Genomic DNA, 21792 nt, shown 5'->3' with positions numbered 1-21792 from the left:
CAACCCCAGCCCCAGCCCTGTGCTGCTCGTTGAAACCTTTCCGTGCTCAAGAGTTCTTCACAATAGTGTTAGAAGTGTCAAATATGTAGTTGCTAAAAAGTCTATTGACACACTGTTATGTGATGAGCTTTTATTAAAGGCAGCAGTGGCAATGCGATTAGCCTGAGTATTTACCACTGGTATTATTATTATTATTATTTTTCTCTACATTACTTTTCTAATGTTTTCCTTATAAAGAAGCTTTTGAAAGTATATTTGTTTAAGAGGTTAGCAACACAACACTGAGCAAGTAATTCCCACAGAGTAATCCCTTCCTGATCCCCCAACATTAAAGGGGTTAAGTTGTGACGAGTTTGACCTCTGACTGTGTCTAGAACTCACAATGCCTTGTTATTACAGCTAATCACACCGCCATTTTGAACGTATTCTAACTCAGTGCCTCGTGGTGCCTGACGGCACACATCCTTCTTCCATGGCCTGAGATGGTTTATCTGTCATGTTTAGAGGTTTTAGGAAGTCAAAATGGCCTCTCTCAAAAACTCTTGCTAGAGGCCAATCAACATCATGACTTCATTGTAATGTGACCAATGAATGCTGGTGTGGGCCAAACACCAGGCCTGTCCATTTGCTGCTTTTAAAGGCTATGTCAATCGACACATGTCTTTTGTGTTTAAAACCATTATCACAGATTGCAACTTTCACTGGCATGAGATATTGACCAGTTTAAGACAGTTAAGTGAAAAAATGACACTACAATCATTGATAGACGCCAGGTACTGACTGCTAAAGTAAAGATGTCGTCATAGGACAGATGTAGTTTCCACTTTAAATCCTACATTTGTTTTGCAGACATTTGTGACAATTCATAAAAATGTCACATTTAACAAAACCTATAGATACCTTGTAAATTATACACACCAATGCATAAACCATGTCACTGCTATAAAGCCTCCATGCTCGTCTCTTGGGCATTAAATAGGCTGAATGCCATAGAAATGTACATTTTACAAAGAAATCTGTGACCATCTGCTTTAACACGATAAGTAACTGCAAGATCTGCACACATTTATTTCATTACAAAAAGTGCAATAATACATTTTAAGCAAAGGTTGTTATAATATAACATATTGACATTTTGTATTTCCTTTATGTTCTAACATAGTCACTTTTGCTTTACATTTTCCTCACCTTTAAGAATTCAGCCTCGGAGGGTGCTAACCTTAAATGTTTTTTTTTCTACCTTATTCGCGAGAAGAGTTTTATATTAGAAGGATTTTTTAGAGAAGTTTCTGCATTTAATGCTTACCCAGGAGTTTATTGTGGCCCCACGGTAAGGGATTCATTTTATAAACGCCAAAGTGACCATTTGGTCTGATTTCGATCGAAAATCCCCATCGACCTCAATTGGGATTTTCATCAGAAACCATCAACTTCAAGGTATATATAATAAATCCCTGAAGGTTCAGAGATACAAAGCAACACACACTCCACCAGATTCTTCAAACTGCGCTATGGGTTAACTCAGCCAAACGGGCAGTAACTCTTATTCAAGTCAATGGGAGATGATGGTGTTTGGGTGCGTTAGCCCATAACAGAGCTTGATTTAATTTGGGGGACTCTATTAACATGGATGAGAGAGTTCTCATATACAGTATGTTCTAGGTTTACTGAAACAAGGAAACCAAAGCAGCGGATTAGCTATTCAAATTTGGCAAACGCTATGCCTCCCACGCCTTTAAAATCCCCACATCATTTTATCTGTATTGCATATTAGACAGGCATGTTTAGCGCGGTCCACCCCTTGATTGTACAGAGTAGGTAGATATAGGGTCTGTGTCAAGGTAACTACCTCCATTTTAAAGAACACCTGCTGCTTTTGATTGGTGCTCAGTCGTTTAAAAAGCTAAAAAAATTGCAACAGAGTTACCATTAAGATTCATGTATCAATACATGAAGCATGGAAACCACATGAAGAAGATGATAAAAAGAAATATCAGCAGAGGTTTAGGGTTTGAAGACGAGCGTTAACACCAGTTGCTACAAATGTGTTTCACAAATATATTCTCTTTTCATTCTTTGCACGTCCACAGCTGAAGTACAAAGAAAAGTACCTAAATCAGATGAAGGGTCATTATGAAGGTGTAGGCATGGACCGGCGGATGTTACATGCCATAAAAGCTGGAAGTCTTGCCAGCAATGTGAGTACATAATGGAACATCCACCCCAGAGATGTGAGAGGTAGATCGCTGAATCACGATATGCATTGGTTTGAGGGAACTTGTATCTCTGAGAAGCAAAGTTGTACATACTGTATATCAGCTAACTCTATATAGTACAAATACAATAAGATAGAATCTCTAACACAACTGGGGGGATAATGGGGACATGGCTCCTTACAATATTTAATGGACAGAAAAATTTAGATCAGAAGTTAAAAAGTAAATCTTAGATTACAGGCTTACCAGACAAGGTCCCACATATTGTTTTTCAAAGCCCCTCACTAGAGTATTGTCCGATGAAATGTTCGCTTAGCTTCATGAACCATGCAAAATGTGCTATTTGTTTAAACAAAAAATGTAAAGCATTGCAAATAAAATTCAACAAGCATTAAAAGGCAATGTTGCCCTTTATATACTGCCATTTTTATGGCAACATTGATTACATTCCGTTGGAGTGCTGTTTTTCTGGCAAAATGTTGCAAACCTGAGTAATTTTAATTTTTAGAAATTTAAACACAGTCTCACATATCTACTGATTATGTTTTTTTTGTGGTTTGTTTTGCAGATCGCCTACAAATCGGACTACAAACATGATGATGTGGATGTTGATTACTATTACCCAGCCACACTTGCTCCTTCTTACCAGACCACCAAAAAGTTGGTTCCACTGAAAGATGTAAGACCTTTATCTGGCTTCTTTGCCATACTCTCATGTCTTCTCACCAATGGCTCTGTGGATCCATATGGTCATGTTGGTTCTAAAAGAGTAGTAGAAATAATGTGCCTCTTTTAATATGTATGTATACCTTTATTCATATAGCGCTCACAGTGTACTCCGTGCTTTACAAAGACAATAAGCGCAACAAAGTCAGACAATAGGAAAGGAAATCCTTGCCCAGGAGAGCTTACAGTCTAAGTGGTATGTTGGGAAACTTGTAGAGACAGCAGGTGAGGGGGTAAGTGCATTAGATGGCAGTGTTTGGTCACAATTGTTAGTAGGAGTGACTGTGGGTGTGGGACAGTAGCCACGAGCCCAGGCATTTGGGATGCTTCATCTAAGAGGTAGATTTTCATGTTTGTCTTGAAGGTGTGTAGAGTACATGCTTGGCGTATACTGAGTGTGAGGGAGTTCCACAGGTAAGGGTAAGTGACGGAAAAGGGTTTAAAGCGAGAGAGAGCAGTAGTGAAAGGGGTGGAGAAGAGACAGTTATGAGTAGAGTGCAAGAGACGAGCAGGGGCATAACAAGAAATCAAAGCTGATATGTAGGAATGAGCAGATGAGGCGGAGTGGATAGATATATCTGCGTATCATCTGCATATCAAAAACAGAAGTGATCCTAGAAGGATCAAAGAATCCCCAAATTAAGCACTCAATACATCTACTGTATAGTGTTCAGTAAACTGGTCTGTAATAGTCCTTCCCATTAATATGGAATAGAGCAGTCCAATGACTGGTGTAACCTGCTGTTAAAATCCAAAAATAATTCAACTTTAATACATATAATTAATTATAAATACCAAAATGAAGTAGATACATAAAAAGTGAAGGAAAGTCTCATAAAAAATCCTCTTTGTGGTGTGGGCAATTGAGGTTATGGGAATATATATGTGTGATGGATAACATCACGAACGTCTCATAACCCAAGTTATGTAAGGTGAGTTATTGTGTTGCAAATGGCAAAGCAACAAGGGGTTAATCCCAATATCACACAGTATAACATGGATATACAAGTGGTAAGTATATTCAAGTTCTCATTCTATTTAGAATTGCTATCAGGTGCAAACTGTATAAGATTAAAGCCAGTAAATATAGTACACTCTATCAGTAACAGATCTGATAAACAGATTAAAGTTGCAAGTGTAAACCTATGATGATATGTATTAAAGTTGTATTATTTTGGGATTTTAACAGCTGGTTACACCAGTCATTGGACTGCTCTATTCCATATTAATGGGAAGGACTATTACAGTCCAGTTTACTGAACACTATACAGTAGATTTATTGAGTGCTTATTTTGGGGACTCTTTGATCCTTTTTTGATCACTTCTGTTTTTGCTTTGTTATTGTCTCCATTTGCACCTATATAATAATTTTTGTGATACTATTTACATTTGGGTCTAAACTGGCGAGCGGTTTCATATTTCTCTTAACAAGGAATATCATCTGCATAGATATGACACCTACGGCCAAAAGAGTTGGGGAGGTGATAGTGTGCAGGGCTGGTGCAAGGGTATACAGCACAGCACCCCCACACCCCATGATCTTTCAGATGTATTTTTATATTAGCTCCATTATCTATCATCCTACGCCTCCTCTTGCACCCTCATCCCACTCATCACCCCTCATCCTCCTCTTCCTCAATCACCCTCCTCCCCTTCTCCCCTTCCTCTCACCCTCACGGTGGGCAGCAGTGGGAGAAGAGAACAGAGGAGGAGGGTGTCAGGAAGTGGCAGGAGAGGAGGACTGAGGACCATGTGAGCAGAGCAGTGTGGCACAGGAGGATGGCCCGGGAGGAGCTGCACTGTAGCAGTGTCAGACACCGGAAGTCAGTAAAGACTTACGGGTCAGACCACTGCGGTGCGCTCTTCCCCGGCCGTCCTCCTGTGCTGCCCTGCTCCGCTCACATGGTCCGCAGTCCTCCTCTCCCGCCACCATCCTCTTCCTCCATCCTCTTCTCCCGCTGCCGCCCGCTGTCCCCCTCTCTACTGCCGCCGCCCCCCAAAATGTGCTGTCCTAGACGACCGCCTAAGTCACCTAGTGGTAGCACCGGCCCTGACAGTATGTACAGAGAGGAGAGGTTCCAGAACAGGGCCCCGAGGTAAAACCAATAGACAGATCAACAGGAGCCAGAAAATGTGCGATGCGAGAGGTAAGATGAGACCCAGGAAAGGGCTTTGTTGCGGATACCAAGGGAGCTTAGAATATGAAGGAGAAGAGAGTGATCGACAGTATCAAAAGCAGCAGAGAGATCGAGTAGGATTAGTATGGTAATGTGACCTTGGGATTTAGCTTCATGTACATCATTGGCTACTTCAGTGAGCACAGTCTCTGTTGAGTGAGCTGCACGAAAGCCAAATCGTAAACGGTCCAGGAGTGAATCGAGAAAGTTGATCATACGGGAAAGCACGAGACTTTCTAGCAATAATGTTTTTTTTATTTTGCCCCATTTACATAAGCAAGTAACATAGGTAGTGATGATATGAAGCAAGAAAAAGAGTTAGGAGATATTGTAAGTCATGCACAGATTTTAATAGTATATATCAATGTTAGCATGTATTTCCATCATTTATTTCTGATTACTTGGGAAGCCTTTCACATACTTTGTCTACGGTAATTGAAACCTGGTCTACAGAAGAAATATATACTGTACAGTCTGACACATCAAACACGACGTACAAACATGCATCACACTTACTCTGCTCCGGACGTCTCCCACTATCTCACTGCTCAGAACATAATCCCTGGTAGAATTTATTTTATTCACTGTTCTTTACCAAATTATACTCGTCTAATGCTACTGTATATGCTTCAAGTACATTGGAGTAATAACACCCGGGTGCCCGAACACAACACACATTCTATTTCTAGTTTGAGATACTGTACCAATACTCACATGAAAGTAGATATGCTGCATGCAAGTAATGTGCAGCCCTCACAATTTCTACACTATTCTTTTTGATTGGTGCCAGTCACAGCTTCTGTTTAATAGGAAGTAATAGTTAATAGGAAAGACTTTCCATAAAGAAGTACATTTTCTACTAATATTCACATGGGATCACAGGGGCATTAGGAACTAGCATGATGACCAGGAGTAATAATTTTGGAATGAGTACTCTTACTAGATTTCAGGTCTCCCATTCTGTAACTAATTATAAGTGGGTATTGATAGACAAGTACATTTTTAGGGCAGGGCAAGACAACTTTAATTGCATTCTGTGGTCCAAATCGGCCAGCTATTATTATTATTATTCATTTATAACGTAGCAACATATACCGTAGCGCAGTACTATAGAGTTTGAGGACGAAAACAATAAATTATCAAAAATTAACATACATTGGTATAGTAGGTAAGGAGGGCCCAGCCCCAAGAAGCTTACTATCTATGAGTGGGCACATAAGGTACAAGCGGATAAGAAGGTTGGTGTGTTTTGGAAAGCTGTATGTTATTTGAAGGAGTTGGCATTGGGGAAGCAGTAAGTGGGGATGTGCGGAGGTAAAGCTGCAAGAGCAGGTAAATGTGTGAGGGAGTTGGTGCTGGGGAAGCAGTAAATGGGAGTGTGGGGAGGTAGAGCTGCGAGAGCAGGTAAATGTGTGAGGGAGTTGGTGTTGGGGAAGCAGTAAGTGGGAGTGTGCGGAGGTAGAGCTGTGAGAGCAGGTAATGTGTGAGGGAGTTGGTGTTGGGGAAGCAGTAAGTGTGATTATCCAGAGGTAGAGCTATGAGAACAGGTAATGTGTGAAGTAGTTAGCGTTGGAGAAGCAGTAAGTGGGAGTGTGGAGAGATAGAGCTGTGAGAGCAGGTAATGTTTGAGGGAGTTGGTGTTGGGGAAGCAGTAAGTGCGATTATGCAGAGGTATAGAGCTGTGAGAGCACGTAATGTGTGAAGATGGAAATTCTTCAATATACATCAGAAATACTTTACCCAATAACAGAGCAACAGTAACATCAGGAACGGCTGCAAATGGCCGACACCCTTTGGCATCCCTTCGGCTGCCACCTTTGCTGTGACTGGGGTGTTATTTCTATTAGAGTCTGAGGTGAAGTGAAGACAGCTGAGCAGCAAACAGACACCCACAGCACAAAGATGCGGGGGGGGGAGGGGCAGGCGGGGGCTTGATAATCTCCAGGTCTTTTAAATTGTGTCTGTCTTTACCTAATAATGTTGACCCTGTCCGTGCTGGCTTAGTTGACAGGAGCATTGTAGGTGAAGCATAAGGGGGAAGACTTTCTTAGGGGAACGCCTTGGCTGACACTCGAGTGTTGTTTCTGATGTGAAGAAGAAAATTTAATTTATTACTTTATTAATGTAATAACTTCCTTCAATTATTATTTCCCCTGCAGGCAAACTACCGACAATGTATTGATAAGTTAAAATACAGCTCTGTAGCCAATACTCCACAAATTGTTCAAGCTAAAGTTAATGCCCAGCAGCTGAGTAATGTAAGTTCAAACTCCCAAACTGTTTGCTACTGTACCTGTGTTTTCTGCAGATAATGTGTCTCTGCTCTTTCCAATTCCCCATTCTCAGCAGTGTGTGCATGTGGCTGATAACAGAGGACTCCTGAAAAAAACACATCTCACTGTCTTCTAACACAGAGGTGCTCAACTCCAGTCCTCAAGACCCTATCCCCCACCCCCCTCCCAACAGGTCCGGTTTTAAGGATATCTTAGCTTCAGCACAGGTGGCACAATCACTTCCAGCTTCATCACAGGTTGCTCAATCAGTTCCTGCTTCAGCACAGGTGGCTCAATCAGTGGCTCAGTCGATTAAGCCACCTGTGCTGAAGCTGAGATATCCTTAAAACCTGACCTGGTGGGGGGTCTTGAGGACTGGAGTTGAGCATCCCTGTTCTAACAGTCACCTCCTTGGACCCCCAATACAATCCGTGGATGAAAACAGTCAAATGCAATTATCTGCACATACAGTACTACATTTCTCCATCCCTTCACAGCCAAATCACTAAGAGCAACCCTTTTGTTTTGGGTTAACTTTCACAATATTCTAGACTTCTCCACCTGAAAAAGCAGAATCTGAATCAATCTACACCCCACATGAGAGGCAAAGGTCTCAAATCGAGGCTCCTACTTAAGATAGATTACTAAATCTAAACATAGTGAAGGAAATTCACAATGATAAATACAGGTGGTCTTTAAGGGGCTAATAACAGCCAGAATTTTAAGAACTTATTATTGACTCGACAGATCTTGTAATGTAACATTTGAATTTCCTCTTTAAACTTATTTCAGTTAAATTATCGAGCTGCATATGAAAAATCTAAGACGCACTACACACTGACCCAAGATGTGCCTGAGCTTGTCAAAGCTAAGGCGAATGCTGTGCTCTTTAGTGAGGTAAGGACTGTGTCATTTTTCTTCAAAGCATGTTCACACTTATAATATAAGAGCCCCTTTATAAATATTGTGCTATCAGTACAGAACTCGGGATTCACTAAGCTCTGATAAGGAGTATCAAGCTGAACCCCGCTTTGACTTAAATAGCAGTAATTGTGAGATTGGGCTCCGATACCCCTTATCCAAAAGTAATGAATCTCCCCCACAATACCAAGCATAGAAAAAGGCAACAGTAACTGTGAACACAGTCAATTGCCACGTTTCCTCTGTGTGCTATGCACGTATAGTATCCCACATACACGGTGGGAGCAAAATTGTTATGTATAGGTAAAAAGCCCCTGTGAGTGAATCCTCTTCACCTTTAGAAGAAACTTAGAATGGAATTAGAATAGCAGCCAGGTTTAGATTTGCATCAGGTTATATAAAGTCTAATCGGGAACAGTTTAAAATGACAGAACATGGATTTTAATATATGTCCAATACATGACCTCTAATACAATGACAATGAGTGAATAAGTAATCTAAGATTCTGCATTTTCTACTCTTTTTCACAGAATAAGTACAAAGAAGGTTGGACAAAGTCCAAAGGTCACGGTTTTGAGATGAACCTAGATTCCATGTCAATACTTGCGGCCAAAGCTTCAGGAAACCTTGCAAGTGATGTAAGTAGAATATATCAACATATCTTAAGCCTCATTTATTCTCCTGTTTTAAGAGCAGTGTACTATTCGCTGAATAATCTGTCCAATGAAAATGCCTTCTAACCAACATCTGCTCTGTGTCACAAGATTAAATACAAAGAAGAATACGAAAAGGGCAAAGGTAAAGCGAATGCAACAAGTGACTCCAGGCTTCTTCACTCACTACAAGTGGCCAAGATGAGCAGTGAGGTAACTTCACTATATGACTATATTACTTCTATTCACCCATCACCCAAGTCATTTAAGTTGTATCCAAAACTTGTGCAGGAGTTCACGTCAACATATAATTGGTGGAGAAGTTTCCATTGGTATGATACATTAAGTATTGGAGCTCATAAAAGCTTCTATGCCATACTTTGAATACCTTAATTATAAGAGTGATCATGCATATCATGACACTAAAGATGTCATTGCATCTTGTTTTTAATTTGAGATCTCTGTATCCTAGATGTTCTCTTGGACAGGAACTTGTGTTAATGTCTAGTTTTATAGCTTATCCGTGTATTGTCTACTCGTTCTCTTATATGTATTTTTCTGTAGTCTATTTCTTTAAAACACGGCATGCATGATTGAGACCGTTTAAATAAACACAATGATAATTGTTCTCTAGATTGCCTATAAAAAAGGATTTCAGGAGAGTAAGTCCCAGTTCCATTTGCCATTGGATATGGTGAACATTACACATGCCAAGAAGGCTCAGGCTCTAGCCAGTGATCTGGATTACAGGAAGAAACTGCATGACTATTCTATGCTTCCAGAGGACATGAAGGTTAAGTGGGCCAAGAAAGCGTATGCCCTGCAGAGTGAGGTAACCGTTCGGTGTAAACCTAGGGTCTGTAAAATATTATTCTCTTCACAGTCTTTGATATAGAAACCAAATTAGTTTTTTTCTTATTGCTACTGTACATTAGTAACCTTAAAGGACTTCCTCTACCTGACTTCAGTAATTACGTGTTTATGAAATAAATGTTTTCGGTGGAAAACTGCACACATTTAACATACAGTTTATTACTGATACTGGTCTTTTGTGTGTGTGTAAAAAAAAAAAAGCAAGATTAGCATAGTTTTATGTGTGAGCCCCTCTTGATATCAGCCATGGTATAGTATGCTGGGTCTGTCAATTTAATTATCAGTTTATGGCCATTCACCTTGATAAAGGGCTTATAGCCTGAAACGCGTAGGTGTATTGTCTGTTTGTTTTTCGATCCATTAAACTTCATTTTTTATCGTGGGAACGCACCTCTGTATTCTTTACAAGCTAGCAGTGGACGTAGTGCTCCATCTTTTCTCCCTTCTTCTACATATGGCCAGTTAGTACTAAATATTTCTGACTGACTCACCCCAATTTCCCCACTCATAAAGCTGTCCTCCAGCTACAGTGAGGCACCCGTTAGAGTTGGGAGAGGCACTCCTTTTAGTTATTTAAAATGTTTGGTAGATTGATAACTCAAACATCGTATGGCAGGCCAGTAATTGGTAATGAACATTTGCTTTTATGTTTCACATTGTCCCATTGTCCTGCTGCATTGTACTGCTTAACATGTTACAGAAGGGTATAACCGTGATTCATTTTTGCTTCCCTGTTAGCTGCAGTACAAATCAGACCTAGCTTGGATGAAAGGAGTTGGATGGATTGCAGAAGGCAGCCTCAATGTGGAACAGGCCAAGAAAGCCGGGGATCTGCTTAGTGAGGTAAAACAAAGAAAATACATGTGTGCGAGAATTATTTATACGTGTGAAAGAAAGAAATGATATTTACTAAATGTGTGATTGTAGCATTACTCACTGAATACAGTAGCACTGAATGATAACACATCATGTATTGATCTACAAGCCATATAGGTTTACTAGCTCACTACTGTATGTACAGATGCAGCGGCCATTATTTTAACAAATCAGTATCGTTGTATACCTCGGAATACCCATGTCACGGTGAGGGATTGCTTCCAACCGTACCGCCTTAAGACGCGAGTGCAGGCGCGTGCAGAAAATGGCATTTTAGTGTTGTGGCTTTTAAACACCTGAAATTGACACAGTAGCACAGTACTGTACATATTACAATTCATTCATTTCATTGCATATAATTGCACACAATCCATAAAATTAAAATAAAGCAACCGTGATAAACACGTGTGCCTGGGGCGATTGGCCATGGTCATGCCGCGTGGTGTACAGCAGCACACATGAAAATGGCGCCGTGATTTCTTAAAATAATGGCCGCTGCATCTGTACATACATTAAATATTCCACCTGGTCAGTAAAAGAGCCTGTGGCATTAAGCACATCCTGTATTGTCCCATTTGCAGAAGGGCTTGGGGAATCAGAAAGCAGTTGAAGGCGTAGGAGGTTGTGAAGTTAGTAGGTCACTCTGGAGAAGCAAGTGGTTGAGTCCTTGACTTTCAGATGTAGGTTACTTTACACATCATAGTATGGGTTTCTCCTCCCTACACGTCAATATTAGCTCCTAATACCAAAGGAGAGAAGATGAGCCAAAGAGCCCTACTTGGCTTGTTCCTGCACATGCACTGAAGTTTCCCTCTTCTGCTATTGTACCTCTTCTTTTTTTTTTGTTTGTTTTTTTTTTGTTTTGTTTTGGTTTTTTTTTACAAAAGAATAAGATACAATCCTGCACTCTTTGCAGACGTAGCATGATTTAGAGGTGAATATTCATATAATACAACGTGATTTGTCAATATGTAACGGCAGACAGTGGAACATGTTGTGCAGAACATTATATTAATAGATGCTGGCTTTTTGTCATGTATTTGCACTATGCCAGCATAGGGTTACATAATGTGACATGTGTATACAATGTTGGAAACATGGCCCACCTTTATTCATTATTTAGAGTCACATTTAGTTTGAGCAGAGCATCACATTCTTCAACTATCCTTATACAGATTATTTTCCTATAACCTCACATTGCAGTTACAATACACTATTCTTACCCTGTAATCACTTGACAATTATCATTTATTTCTTGTGCCACATTCAAGTTTTCCAAATGGCATTTTTATTCTTAGGGAGTTTTTATCCCAATGGTAGAAAAAATCCTATATGTCATTTTTTTTTTATCAGAGCCCTTAATGTTAAAGTTGTACTCACGCTGGAATTAGAACATCATTCTATTCAAGCATATCTTGGTACTAGTCAGTAGGCTAAACACCTGGCTGCTACAGCAGCCTGCAGGGCACTGCAGCTATTAGGGGGTCAGTGTAATAATGTGGGTACAATATTTCCATTATTATATTCTTCCAGAAAAAATACCGTCAGAGAGCGGACACTATGAAGTTCACCAGCGTGGCAGACAGCGCCCACCTCAAACACGCCAAGAAGAGTCAAGAACTGCAGAGTGATGTGAGTCCTACATCGCTTCTCCCTGGATGTCGCATTAGAATTATCTTGACGATTGATGAGAACAGGTGCAGCGGGGGGCAGAGTAACTCGAGCAGCACAGAATATGTGCAGCCGCTTTAAATAGTCTGAAAGTTTTACTTCTAAGACTTGTTTTTAACTAGGAATCATTACCCAACAGTCTTATGGTCGGCAAATGGGGAACACATGCATAGGGAAGGACTGTTTAAAGACCCCAAAAAAGGGTTCTTTAGTTTGTTTCCATGAAACGTGCCTCTTTTTTCCTTTGGCTTCTGTGTGCTAATACACCGTATATCCGAATATATATTCTAAGCTTCTGCATACGTTATAACAGTCAGTAAACCTCCAGAAAATCTGTAAAATATTTGGGATGCTTCTGTAAGGTAAAACCAGCAAGTGGATTTAGAAAAGAGTGCGGGGATTACCCTTTCACTGCAAAAGAAATGGCATTGCAGCGAAGGGTTCAGTATTTATCTATTTGCAGCCTCTGTATGTGTAAACACAGGGTCAGAAGTTTATTTGTGTGTAGGTAGGTATCGGAGCTTCTCTTTTATTGGGGCTGTTGGAAGGTGGTGATGACATTAGGCTGATATTAATATAGTTGCTACAGTATATTAATACAATGAATGTGAGATTCATTGTTTAGGATCAGACACATTTGAACTCTTTAGAGCAGACGCTTCCAGGCAAATCTTAAGCAAACTGATGACAGCTGCTTCAGTTTCGTTGTGCGTCTGTTTGCATCAATGTATCAAGGTGTTTGCTCCAAGTTTTGCACTGTGTGCATCAGTTTGGGATTTTGGGGAGTGTCAATAGGAGGTGTTTGAGAGGAGTTACAAAGCGCACAGATTATAATGCGATGTATCTAACTCTGCATCTCCATGCGTCACTTTTTTATCTTGTATTTGTATAAAAAAAAACTTGCATCAAACGTAAGAAAACATTTCCCTACCTTTGACACAAATGCAAGAAGAGAATGGCACAATGTGTCAAAACAAACTTCTATTCCCACTTCCTATCTCCCCCTTTTGTGTCATTCTAATGCAGCATATGCCTGAATTGATACTCCCTAACATGACAAATACAGACTTTCCAAACAGTATACCCCACATATACAGTATTGGAGAGACTGTAACGGACGGATGAAAGTTAGTTTCCTTTTAAAAAAAAAACCGACAATGATGACAAAATGTCCGGGGCTGACTATGGCTGATGGTCGCTGTGGATTATTTCCCTTCCTTTTTGTGTTTTGGACAGCTCGCTTACAAGTCCGGAATGGAACAGCTTCTACATCACTACACTATGAGCAACGATGAGCCCATTTTCCGACAAGCCAGAACCAACGCTGCTAACCTGAGTGAGGTCCGTAATACTGGTTCCATGCCACTTCATCATAGTATTTTCTTTTTTATTTATGAAATGCTTTACCAGGAAGTAATACATTCAGAATTACCTTTCGTATGCCCCGGGCACATTTATCACTTTATATTAATAATTATCAGGATTCCTGAGTCCGACATTTTCTCCTGTATGAAACCCTCATTTACTTATCTCTGCATTTGTTAACGAAGTGACATTTGGCAGAGTTTTATGACACAACAATAAAAGAGGAAGTATAATGACACAAAATGTGATCGATCCCATTATAATGTCTCAGTTAACTCCCTATACCTAGAATCACCCCCCAAATTGCAAACAGCTGCTTGAAATGGAAAACAGGTCAAATAAAGAATACCTTAATACATTAAAAGTAACAGACACGTTTAATATGCCCATTTTACAGTAATTAGGGTATGTAACTCCTTATGGCCCCTATTAAATAGGCTGTGAAGCTACTTCCCAGAGCCGGAGAAGAGATCAGAGCCATTCAAATGAATGAGACTCCAGCACTGAGAGAAGCAGTGTCACAGGTTATTGATAAGGGTCTATATGAGATATGCAAGTGCTACTGTATAATACTAATACTGGTGTGTTATTTCTCTACTTAACAATAATCTATCTTTCAAAATGAAACCATGCAGACATTGTACAAGAGCAGCTGGGAGAAGCAGAAGCAGAAAGGATTTGAGCTGCGACTTGATGCCTTGTCCATTCTCACAGCCAAAGCAAAGAGAGATCTAGCAAGTGATGTGAGTTCTTGGTGCCTGAAGATGAGTACAGTACAGCCAAAACTCAGACAGAATGCAGGTCCATAGGTGTTCAGTGTTACAACATGCCTGGTACATTATTTCCCTAAGGAAGAAACTAGAAGCTAATCACATTTTGAAAAGGTTTATGATAAAAGTAAATGACAAGTAGAGCCTACATAAAAATGTAAGTCTGTTTTTCTGTAGATGAAAAACCATGAACCCAGCCATTAATGATGTTAATAAGTATTAAAGCTGTGCTATTGATACATGACAGGGTGAAATTAATTCTCCATCAATATGTTGAAATCCATGCTGCTTTACCGTAATTAGGCAGCTAGTTACAGTACATATTAATACTAGATATTGATTTATTGCACTTTTTTTTAAAATATAATTGTAGATAAAATACAAGGAAAGCTATGAAAATACAAAGGGTAAGATGATTGGTGCGCAAAGTGTGAAGGGAGATTCCCAAATGGCTCATTCCCTTCAAATGACCAAGATGCAGAGTAACCTGGAGTACAAAAGAAGAATTGAGGACTCAAAGACGCAATATCATGGAACCATGGATATGATGGACATGGCACATGCCACCATGGCCCAGGGATTAGCAACTGACCGTGGGTATAGGACGTCCCTGCATCGTTACAGTGCCCTGCCAACTGACATGAAAGTGCAATGGGCAAAGATGGCATATAATCTGCAAAGTGATGTAAGTTGAATGGGTGTATTCATTCTTTGAACGCTATGTCTAAAAATACTTAGTTTTATTTATTTAACCAACATTTTTATCGTAACATTCCACTTAAAACACTTTATTATTACACTTCCTGCTAAAATGTATCACATGCTACATCAAATCTGCGTTTCTCCATGACCAATACGGCTACCAGAACATTGAACCTAATTATGTTTTACGAGGGATATTGTTGGCAGATTGTATAGTGCTCAACATGAATCAAAGTGGCTGAGAGATTCGAAACCCCAAAAAGCTTACTCTCACTTTAGTATAATTTTTATTTTTTACTATTCAGTGCAGGCTCCCTCACACAGGGCAGGCCCCCTCTTCCAGGGCAGCCCCCCTCTTCCAGGGCAGGCTCCCTCACCCAGGACATGCTCCCTCACCCAGGACATGCTCCCTCACCCAGGGCAGGCCCCCTCTTCCAGGGCAGGCTCCCTCACCCAGGGCAAGTTCCCTCTTCCAGGACAGGCTCCCTGACACAGGGCAGGCCCCCTCACCCAGGGCAGGCCCACTCATCCAGGGCAGGCTCCCTCACCCAGGACATGCTCCCTCACCCAGGGCAGGCCCCCTCACCCAGAGCAAGCTCCCTCTTCCAGGACAGGCTCCCTGACCAGGGCAGGCCCACTCACCCAGGGCAGGCCCACTCATCCAGGGCAGGCTCCCTCACCCAGGACATGCTCCCTCACCCAGGGCAGGCCCCCTCACCCAGGGCAAGCTCCCTCTTCCAGGACAGGCTCCCTGACCAGGGCAGGCCCACTCACCCAGGGCAGGCCCACTCACCCAGGGCAGGCTCCCTCACCCAGGGCAGGCCCCCTCACCCAGGGCAGACCCCCTCACCCAGGGCAGGCCCAGTCACCCAGGGCAGGCTCCCTCACCCAGGGCAGGCCCCCTCTTCCAGGACAGGCTCCCTCACCCAGGGCAAGCTCCCTCTTCCAGGACAGGCTCCCTGACCAGGGCAGGCCCCCTCCTCCAGGACAGGCTTCCTCACCCAGGGCAGGCCCCCTCCCCGAGAGCAGGCTCATTCACCCAGGGCAGGCCCCCTCACCCAGCGCCCTTGCTGCTTCTTCTCTTTTTTGCAGAATCGATATAAAGCTGACCTGAAGTGGATGAAAGGAGCGGGCTGGATAACTGCTGGTTCATTGGATGTGGTTCAGGCAAAGAAAGCAGCTGAACTCATTAGTGAGGTGAGATACTTGCACTGCTCGTTACTAATGGCACGTGCAGGCTGTCATTTCTTCTCCTTGGGTTTTGCATGATAGGATTTGCATCCTTGTTGTACAAAAACCATTCATTTCCAAGATCAGTTGGTTCTTATTCTATGAATGGAATCTGAACCTGGACATTTGATGGGTTATTATGACAATTGGGCTCCACTGATTCCAATAAATGAAAGAGTTATATAGGTGGATGGTAATTGGGTCATATAAATGCTGGATTAACCCATTATCTGTAACCAGCCAGAGTTACTATTAACCTGAAAAAACAATGGGTTTTTCATGGTGGGTATATACATGATGAAATCAGCCCTTGGAACTAGGCCACAAAATGTCACCGTAACTAGAAACAACTATTTATTTTCATTTTAACTGGCAATAGAGATTGGCAAAAATGTCTTAGCGCTAACCTTAGTTGCAAAAAGTGGAAAGTCTTTTCAAGAGAATGCGATCAAACATAAAACATCTGAACCATGTAGGCAAATTAAATGTCTATGTAAACAGAGTAGTAATGTCTGTTCTTGAAACCATATATACTGTATAAATGGATGTAATCCCAGGGAAATGGAATAAGGGTGTAATTAAAGTGGGTGTGCATGTTGAAGATCGGACACCTGCCAGGGTAATGCGGGACTGAAACGCCGGCTGGAACCAATGTCTTGGCAGCGCCCAGAGTCGCAGAGCCTGCAGATCACTGGATAATAGGCGTTCTGCACATCACTGGGTAATGGGCGTCCTAGAACAGCCAAACACACAATAAAATCACAGAAATGTTGAGTTCATCCAGGAAGTATCGTTGACATTAACGTAGTACTCACATGTCTTGTGTGTCTTTGACAAAGCGCCAGTTTGGGCGTGAAACACATTGGGGGATATTTGTTCCTGTTTTTATCTCACGGCTCTTGCCTAAATAAATATTTATTTCTATTACAATTGCCATCTAGCCCTGATATTCTTGACTGTGCAATTGTGCATCATTCTGTTTTTCTACTTTTGCTTACCTCTAACCTTGTTCTACTGTTCTGCTCAACAGAAGGCATACAGGCAGCTGCCCTCTGCCTTCAAGTTTACCAGCATTAAGGATACACCGGAGATGATCCAGGCGAGAGTTAGCTATAACCAGGCAGTGGATGTAAGTTGGGAGTTTTAACATATTCAGACATATTGGACCTTCAAAGTACTGTAGTTAAGTTTGTGTCATTACTTTATGAATAACACATTATGGGTGTGTAGTCCTACAGATGTTGTGGTGTGTGACACAAGTCTTGGATTCTCTATAATTTAATAAATCAGGAATTACAGAAGATTAATTCACATCTTCAATCGCTAACCCTAAACAGAGTATACTCGCAGTACATAACCATTGACACATTATTTATCCTATAGGTTTTAGTACAAGTAGAATGCACCAGATGGCTATAACATTTACATCTATGAATGAAAATCATTTCTTGGGGTGAATAATACCACACAGATTATTTTTTTGGGGAGGGTCTTAATGGCTTCTTAAGAGTGCTAAGTCTTTAATAAAATAACTATGATTTTTTTTTTTACAGAGCAAATACAAAGAACACGGGGAGACCATTAAGCATCATTATACATCAATTACAGAGCTCCCAGAACTCCTGCAAGCAAAGCTAAATGCTTTAAATATTAGTGAGGTACGTCAGGTTACTGCCTGCACATCCAATGTTCTTACTGTGTGCAGTAGACAAAAGTACTTTCCACTATACTATATGTACAGTATGTTCTGTATATGTACTATATATGCTTTCTGACAACCATGTCCACACGTTTTGGCCATGCAACCTGGTGTAAATTTACATGGCATGGACCTTTCTATCCTATCTGGAGCAGTGGTTTCCAAACTTTTTTTTGTTAAGGAACCCTATCATTATATTGTGAAATTCGGTGGAACCCCAACCCCCTCTAATAGCGTGTCTGAGATCAGGTGCATTGTAAGGAACCCCAACCTCCTCTAATAGCGTGTCCGAGATCAGATGCATTGTAAGGAACCCCAACTCTCTCTAATTGCGTGTCTGAGATCAGATGCATTGTAAGGAACCCCAACCCTCTCTAATAGCGTGTCTGAGATTTGATGCATTGTAAGGAACTCCAACCCCCTCTAATGGCGTGTCCGAGATCAGATGCATTGTAAGGAACCCCAACCCTCTCTAATAGCGTGTCTGAGATCAGATGTATTGCAAGGAACCCCAACCCTCTCTAATACTGTGGCTGAGATGAGATGCATTGTAAGGAACCCCAACCCTATCTAGTAGCATGTCTGAGATCAGATGCATTGTAAATTGTTTTGTATTTGGTAAAATTTTCAAATGACCTAAAAATTGCAGGGAATCCTTTAGGGATGCTGAGGGAACCCAAGTGTTCCTAGGAACCTCTATTGAAAAACACTGATCTAGAGAGATGAAATATTGAATTATTACAATGTAGCTGCTCAATCTCCACAAAATGCAATGTTTGCCAGTGGGTTCCCTTTTCAACCATCTTTGCAGCTGATATTTTATTGTTCTTGATCTTGAATGACAGAGGTACGCGGTTCCCTGGTTTATTAAATAACCTTTGTCTGTGGAGATGATTATCTGCTTTTCAAGATGGTACAAGAAGGAAAAGAAGCGTCAGTGACCTAGTAGTATTGCATTGTATTATATAACTTTGTTTTTATAGTACAAGCAATGCATTCAGAGCGTTATGGAAATGTTATACATACAGAATACAGGGAAGAATAATACAAAAAGGGAGAAGTCTATCAAACATAAAAGTAAGACTTAGGAGAAAATATTCCCTGACCTGTAGAACTTGTAGGAGCTTTCATGGGGCCTCTTATCTGGTATGGCGTGGCATCTCCTCAGACGACGCAGCATCATGTGACAACACATTATAATGGCTATGTGGCGCCATTTGACATCGCGACACCATGATAACGAGATGCTGAAGGTGGAGATGCCGTTGGACAGGAACAGTTACAGAGGCCCCTGTGCTCTCACCCCGCCAATTGGCTTTATTATTGTGGGGAAGAGCGCAGGGTCGCTGTAACAGAGGGGCTCGGTACGATGGCACCGCCAACAAGGTGGCCCTCCACAGAGCCCAGATGTACATATTAAACATTTCAGTGGATGCTCTGCAGAAATAACTACTTTAGTGATACAGTACTTTATCTAGGAAGAAATAGCTGGAGAAGGTTGGCATCATTTCACTGTAAGCCCCCAAAACATAATTGGTATGAAACAGCAGTGAGAAAATACATGGGTCTTTATTGTTTCCCCTACAGACCCGATACAAGGAGTCATGGAACCGGCTGAGAGATGGGGGATACAAACTGAAACTAGATGCTATTCCCTTCCAGGCTGCTAAGGCTTCCAGTGAAATAATCAGTGATGTGAGTGGATAGCACTGATATGGAATGCATCACAAATAGCATGAGCATCTACATTCCCTATAAAGCCCTGGGGTAACAGTTCACGTGTTGGTTGTCAATAAGGAAGAATAAGTCTTGATAAGGCCTTAAAGTCATAAAATTGCAGAAATAATTGTTTTAGGCTACTATGGCACGCTAAACATGCCTATTAAACTGGTGGGCAAGGGGGGTGCAAGAAATCCGCAATATAATCAACTGTGTGTCCAATATGTTGTCTTGTTCTAGCGATCCACATTTAAAATTCCATGGAAGGTCTTCCATAGTCTTACTGTCACCTGATCTCTTGATCTATTACTCATTGATTTCTGTCTTGTTTTCAGCACAAGTACAAAGAGGCATTTGAGAGAACAAAAGGAAAGACAATTGGGCTGCGTAGATTGGAGGATGATATGAATATCGCTCATTCTGTTCATGCAGCTTCTTTGCTCAGTGACGTAAGTTGCTGCCTTTGTTAAGGGATACCAGCTAAAAATAAGGAACAGATCAATGTCACAGAAACAAAATTCACCTGCCTTCATTAGGAATTTTGTTTACTTTTTACATTTTTTTTGCAGCCTGGAAACTTTGATTTATAAACCCCAAATACATCATCTGCGGGTTTTAGATGCTTAATGTTGCCCATACATTGTATTTTTTTTATACTAGAGCTTTGCACTGAAATACTGTAATTTATTATTTCCTTGCTAATTAAGTTGCTGCTGTTCAAGTGAGCACCTCCTCTCATACAATTTTGGTGGACTGCAAATATAAATGAATTGTTTTTCCGGATCTGTTTGACAATTGTTAGGGAATTCATCTTTATTTGATTTTAGACTGGAAGACTAAATACGATTCCTAATTTCCAATAACCCCCAGTCTATCTGCTGCTCTACTTAGTGGGAGTGACCAGCTTATGTCTTCATCCAGGTGAAATACAAGCGCGGCTTTGAGAAGACAAAGTCTCAGTTCCACTTATCAATGGATATGGTGAACCTGGTGCATGCCAGGAAAGCTCAATCATTGGTCAGTGACCAGGACTACAGACACTTACTTCACCATTACACCGGCCATTCTGATGATATCAGACTGCTGTCTGCTAAGAAAGCTTATGAACTACAGAGCGAGGTACAGTAAATAGTGATGGAAAGTTAAAAAACGCAACAGGTGTACTGTACCGTAGACATCTCAGTGAGGCATACATTGATACATTCCACTAGTTTTTCTACTAAATGTTCCTAATGCGAACCAATGATATTACTCCACAATGCGATACTCCACATATTGCTTCTGACAAAAGGTATCTATAATGAAAGTATCCCGATACACTGACATATACTTCCCAATCCCATCCCAAGCTTAAGACCCTATTCTACATAAACTGATCAGGTAACTCTCCTTCACTAACAAAGAGGATATTTACCATCCGCATTGACTAACATTATCATTGTAATGTATTATATTTTAGGGTTTACCAATAGTGGACTGAAGTTAGCATTGGTAGAAAACAGCTTCTTTGATTTTGAGGAAGTGAATGATCACTGAAAAAGGCCTGCCAATGATGTTGTGTTGCTTTCCTTAGAAACTCTATAGGGCTGATCTAAACTTCATGAGAGGAGTGGGATGTATTATACCAGGTGCTCTGGAGATTGAAGAGCGAAAGAAAGCTTCCGATCTGATCAGCGAGGTAATGGATTTGCAGTTGCCCAGCCTTAGCCCTTGGTTTATAGAGGGTCTAGCAGTGTATATCCAACCTGCACAATGATGGGGGTGAAATGCAGAAGGGAGTTTCCATTCGATGACTAATGGTCACTGATGTTATGATTATTGTGTACACCCAGAGCTCAGTAGAAGAAGAGAGATATGATGTAGAAGTACTTATTTGGCCTTACTCTCACCCTTCTTTTGTAGAAGGATTAGACTGTAACTA

At 41.1% G+C, this 21792-nt stretch overlaps 1 protein-coding gene across 1 annotated transcript in view; it reads left to right on the top strand.

The window, feature by feature from the left end:
• Positions 1–21792, top strand: part of NRAP (nebulin related anchoring protein) — a 56215-nt gene that overhangs the window by 20386 nt on the left and 14037 nt on the right. Inside the window, exons 13-31 of the mRNA XM_075611936.1 lie at positions 2091–2198; positions 2785–2895; positions 7279–7377; positions 8185–8289; positions 8844–8951; positions 9078–9179; positions 9601–9798; positions 10578–10682; positions 12249–12347; positions 13623–13727; positions 14387–14494; positions 14895–15206; positions 16316–16420; positions 17484–17582; positions 18007–18111; positions 19740–19847; positions 20207–20320; positions 20793–20990; positions 21445–21549. Coding sequence (XP_075468051.1) covers positions 2091–2198; positions 2785–2895; positions 7279–7377; positions 8185–8289; positions 8844–8951; positions 9078–9179; positions 9601–9798; positions 10578–10682; positions 12249–12347; positions 13623–13727; positions 14387–14494; positions 14895–15206; positions 16316–16420; positions 17484–17582; positions 18007–18111; positions 19740–19847; positions 20207–20320; positions 20793–20990; positions 21445–21549 — 2394 coding nt within the window. The remainder of the gene's footprint in view (positions 1–2090; positions 2199–2784; positions 2896–7278; positions 7378–8184; positions 8290–8843; positions 8952–9077; positions 9180–9600; positions 9799–10577; positions 10683–12248; positions 12348–13622; positions 13728–14386; positions 14495–14894; positions 15207–16315; positions 16421–17483; positions 17583–18006; positions 18112–19739; positions 19848–20206; positions 20321–20792; positions 20991–21444; positions 21550–21792) is intronic.

The sequence above is a fragment of the Ascaphus truei genome, chromosome 8 (genome assembly GCF_040206685.1).
Source record: "Ascaphus truei isolate aAscTru1 chromosome 8, aAscTru1.hap1, whole genome shotgun sequence".
Classification (NCBI taxonomy): domain Eukaryota; kingdom Metazoa; phylum Chordata; class Amphibia; order Anura; family Ascaphidae; genus Ascaphus; species Ascaphus truei.
The sequence above is the reverse complement of the archived record's forward strand: the minus strand, read 5'-3'. Positions and strand labels throughout refer to the sequence as shown.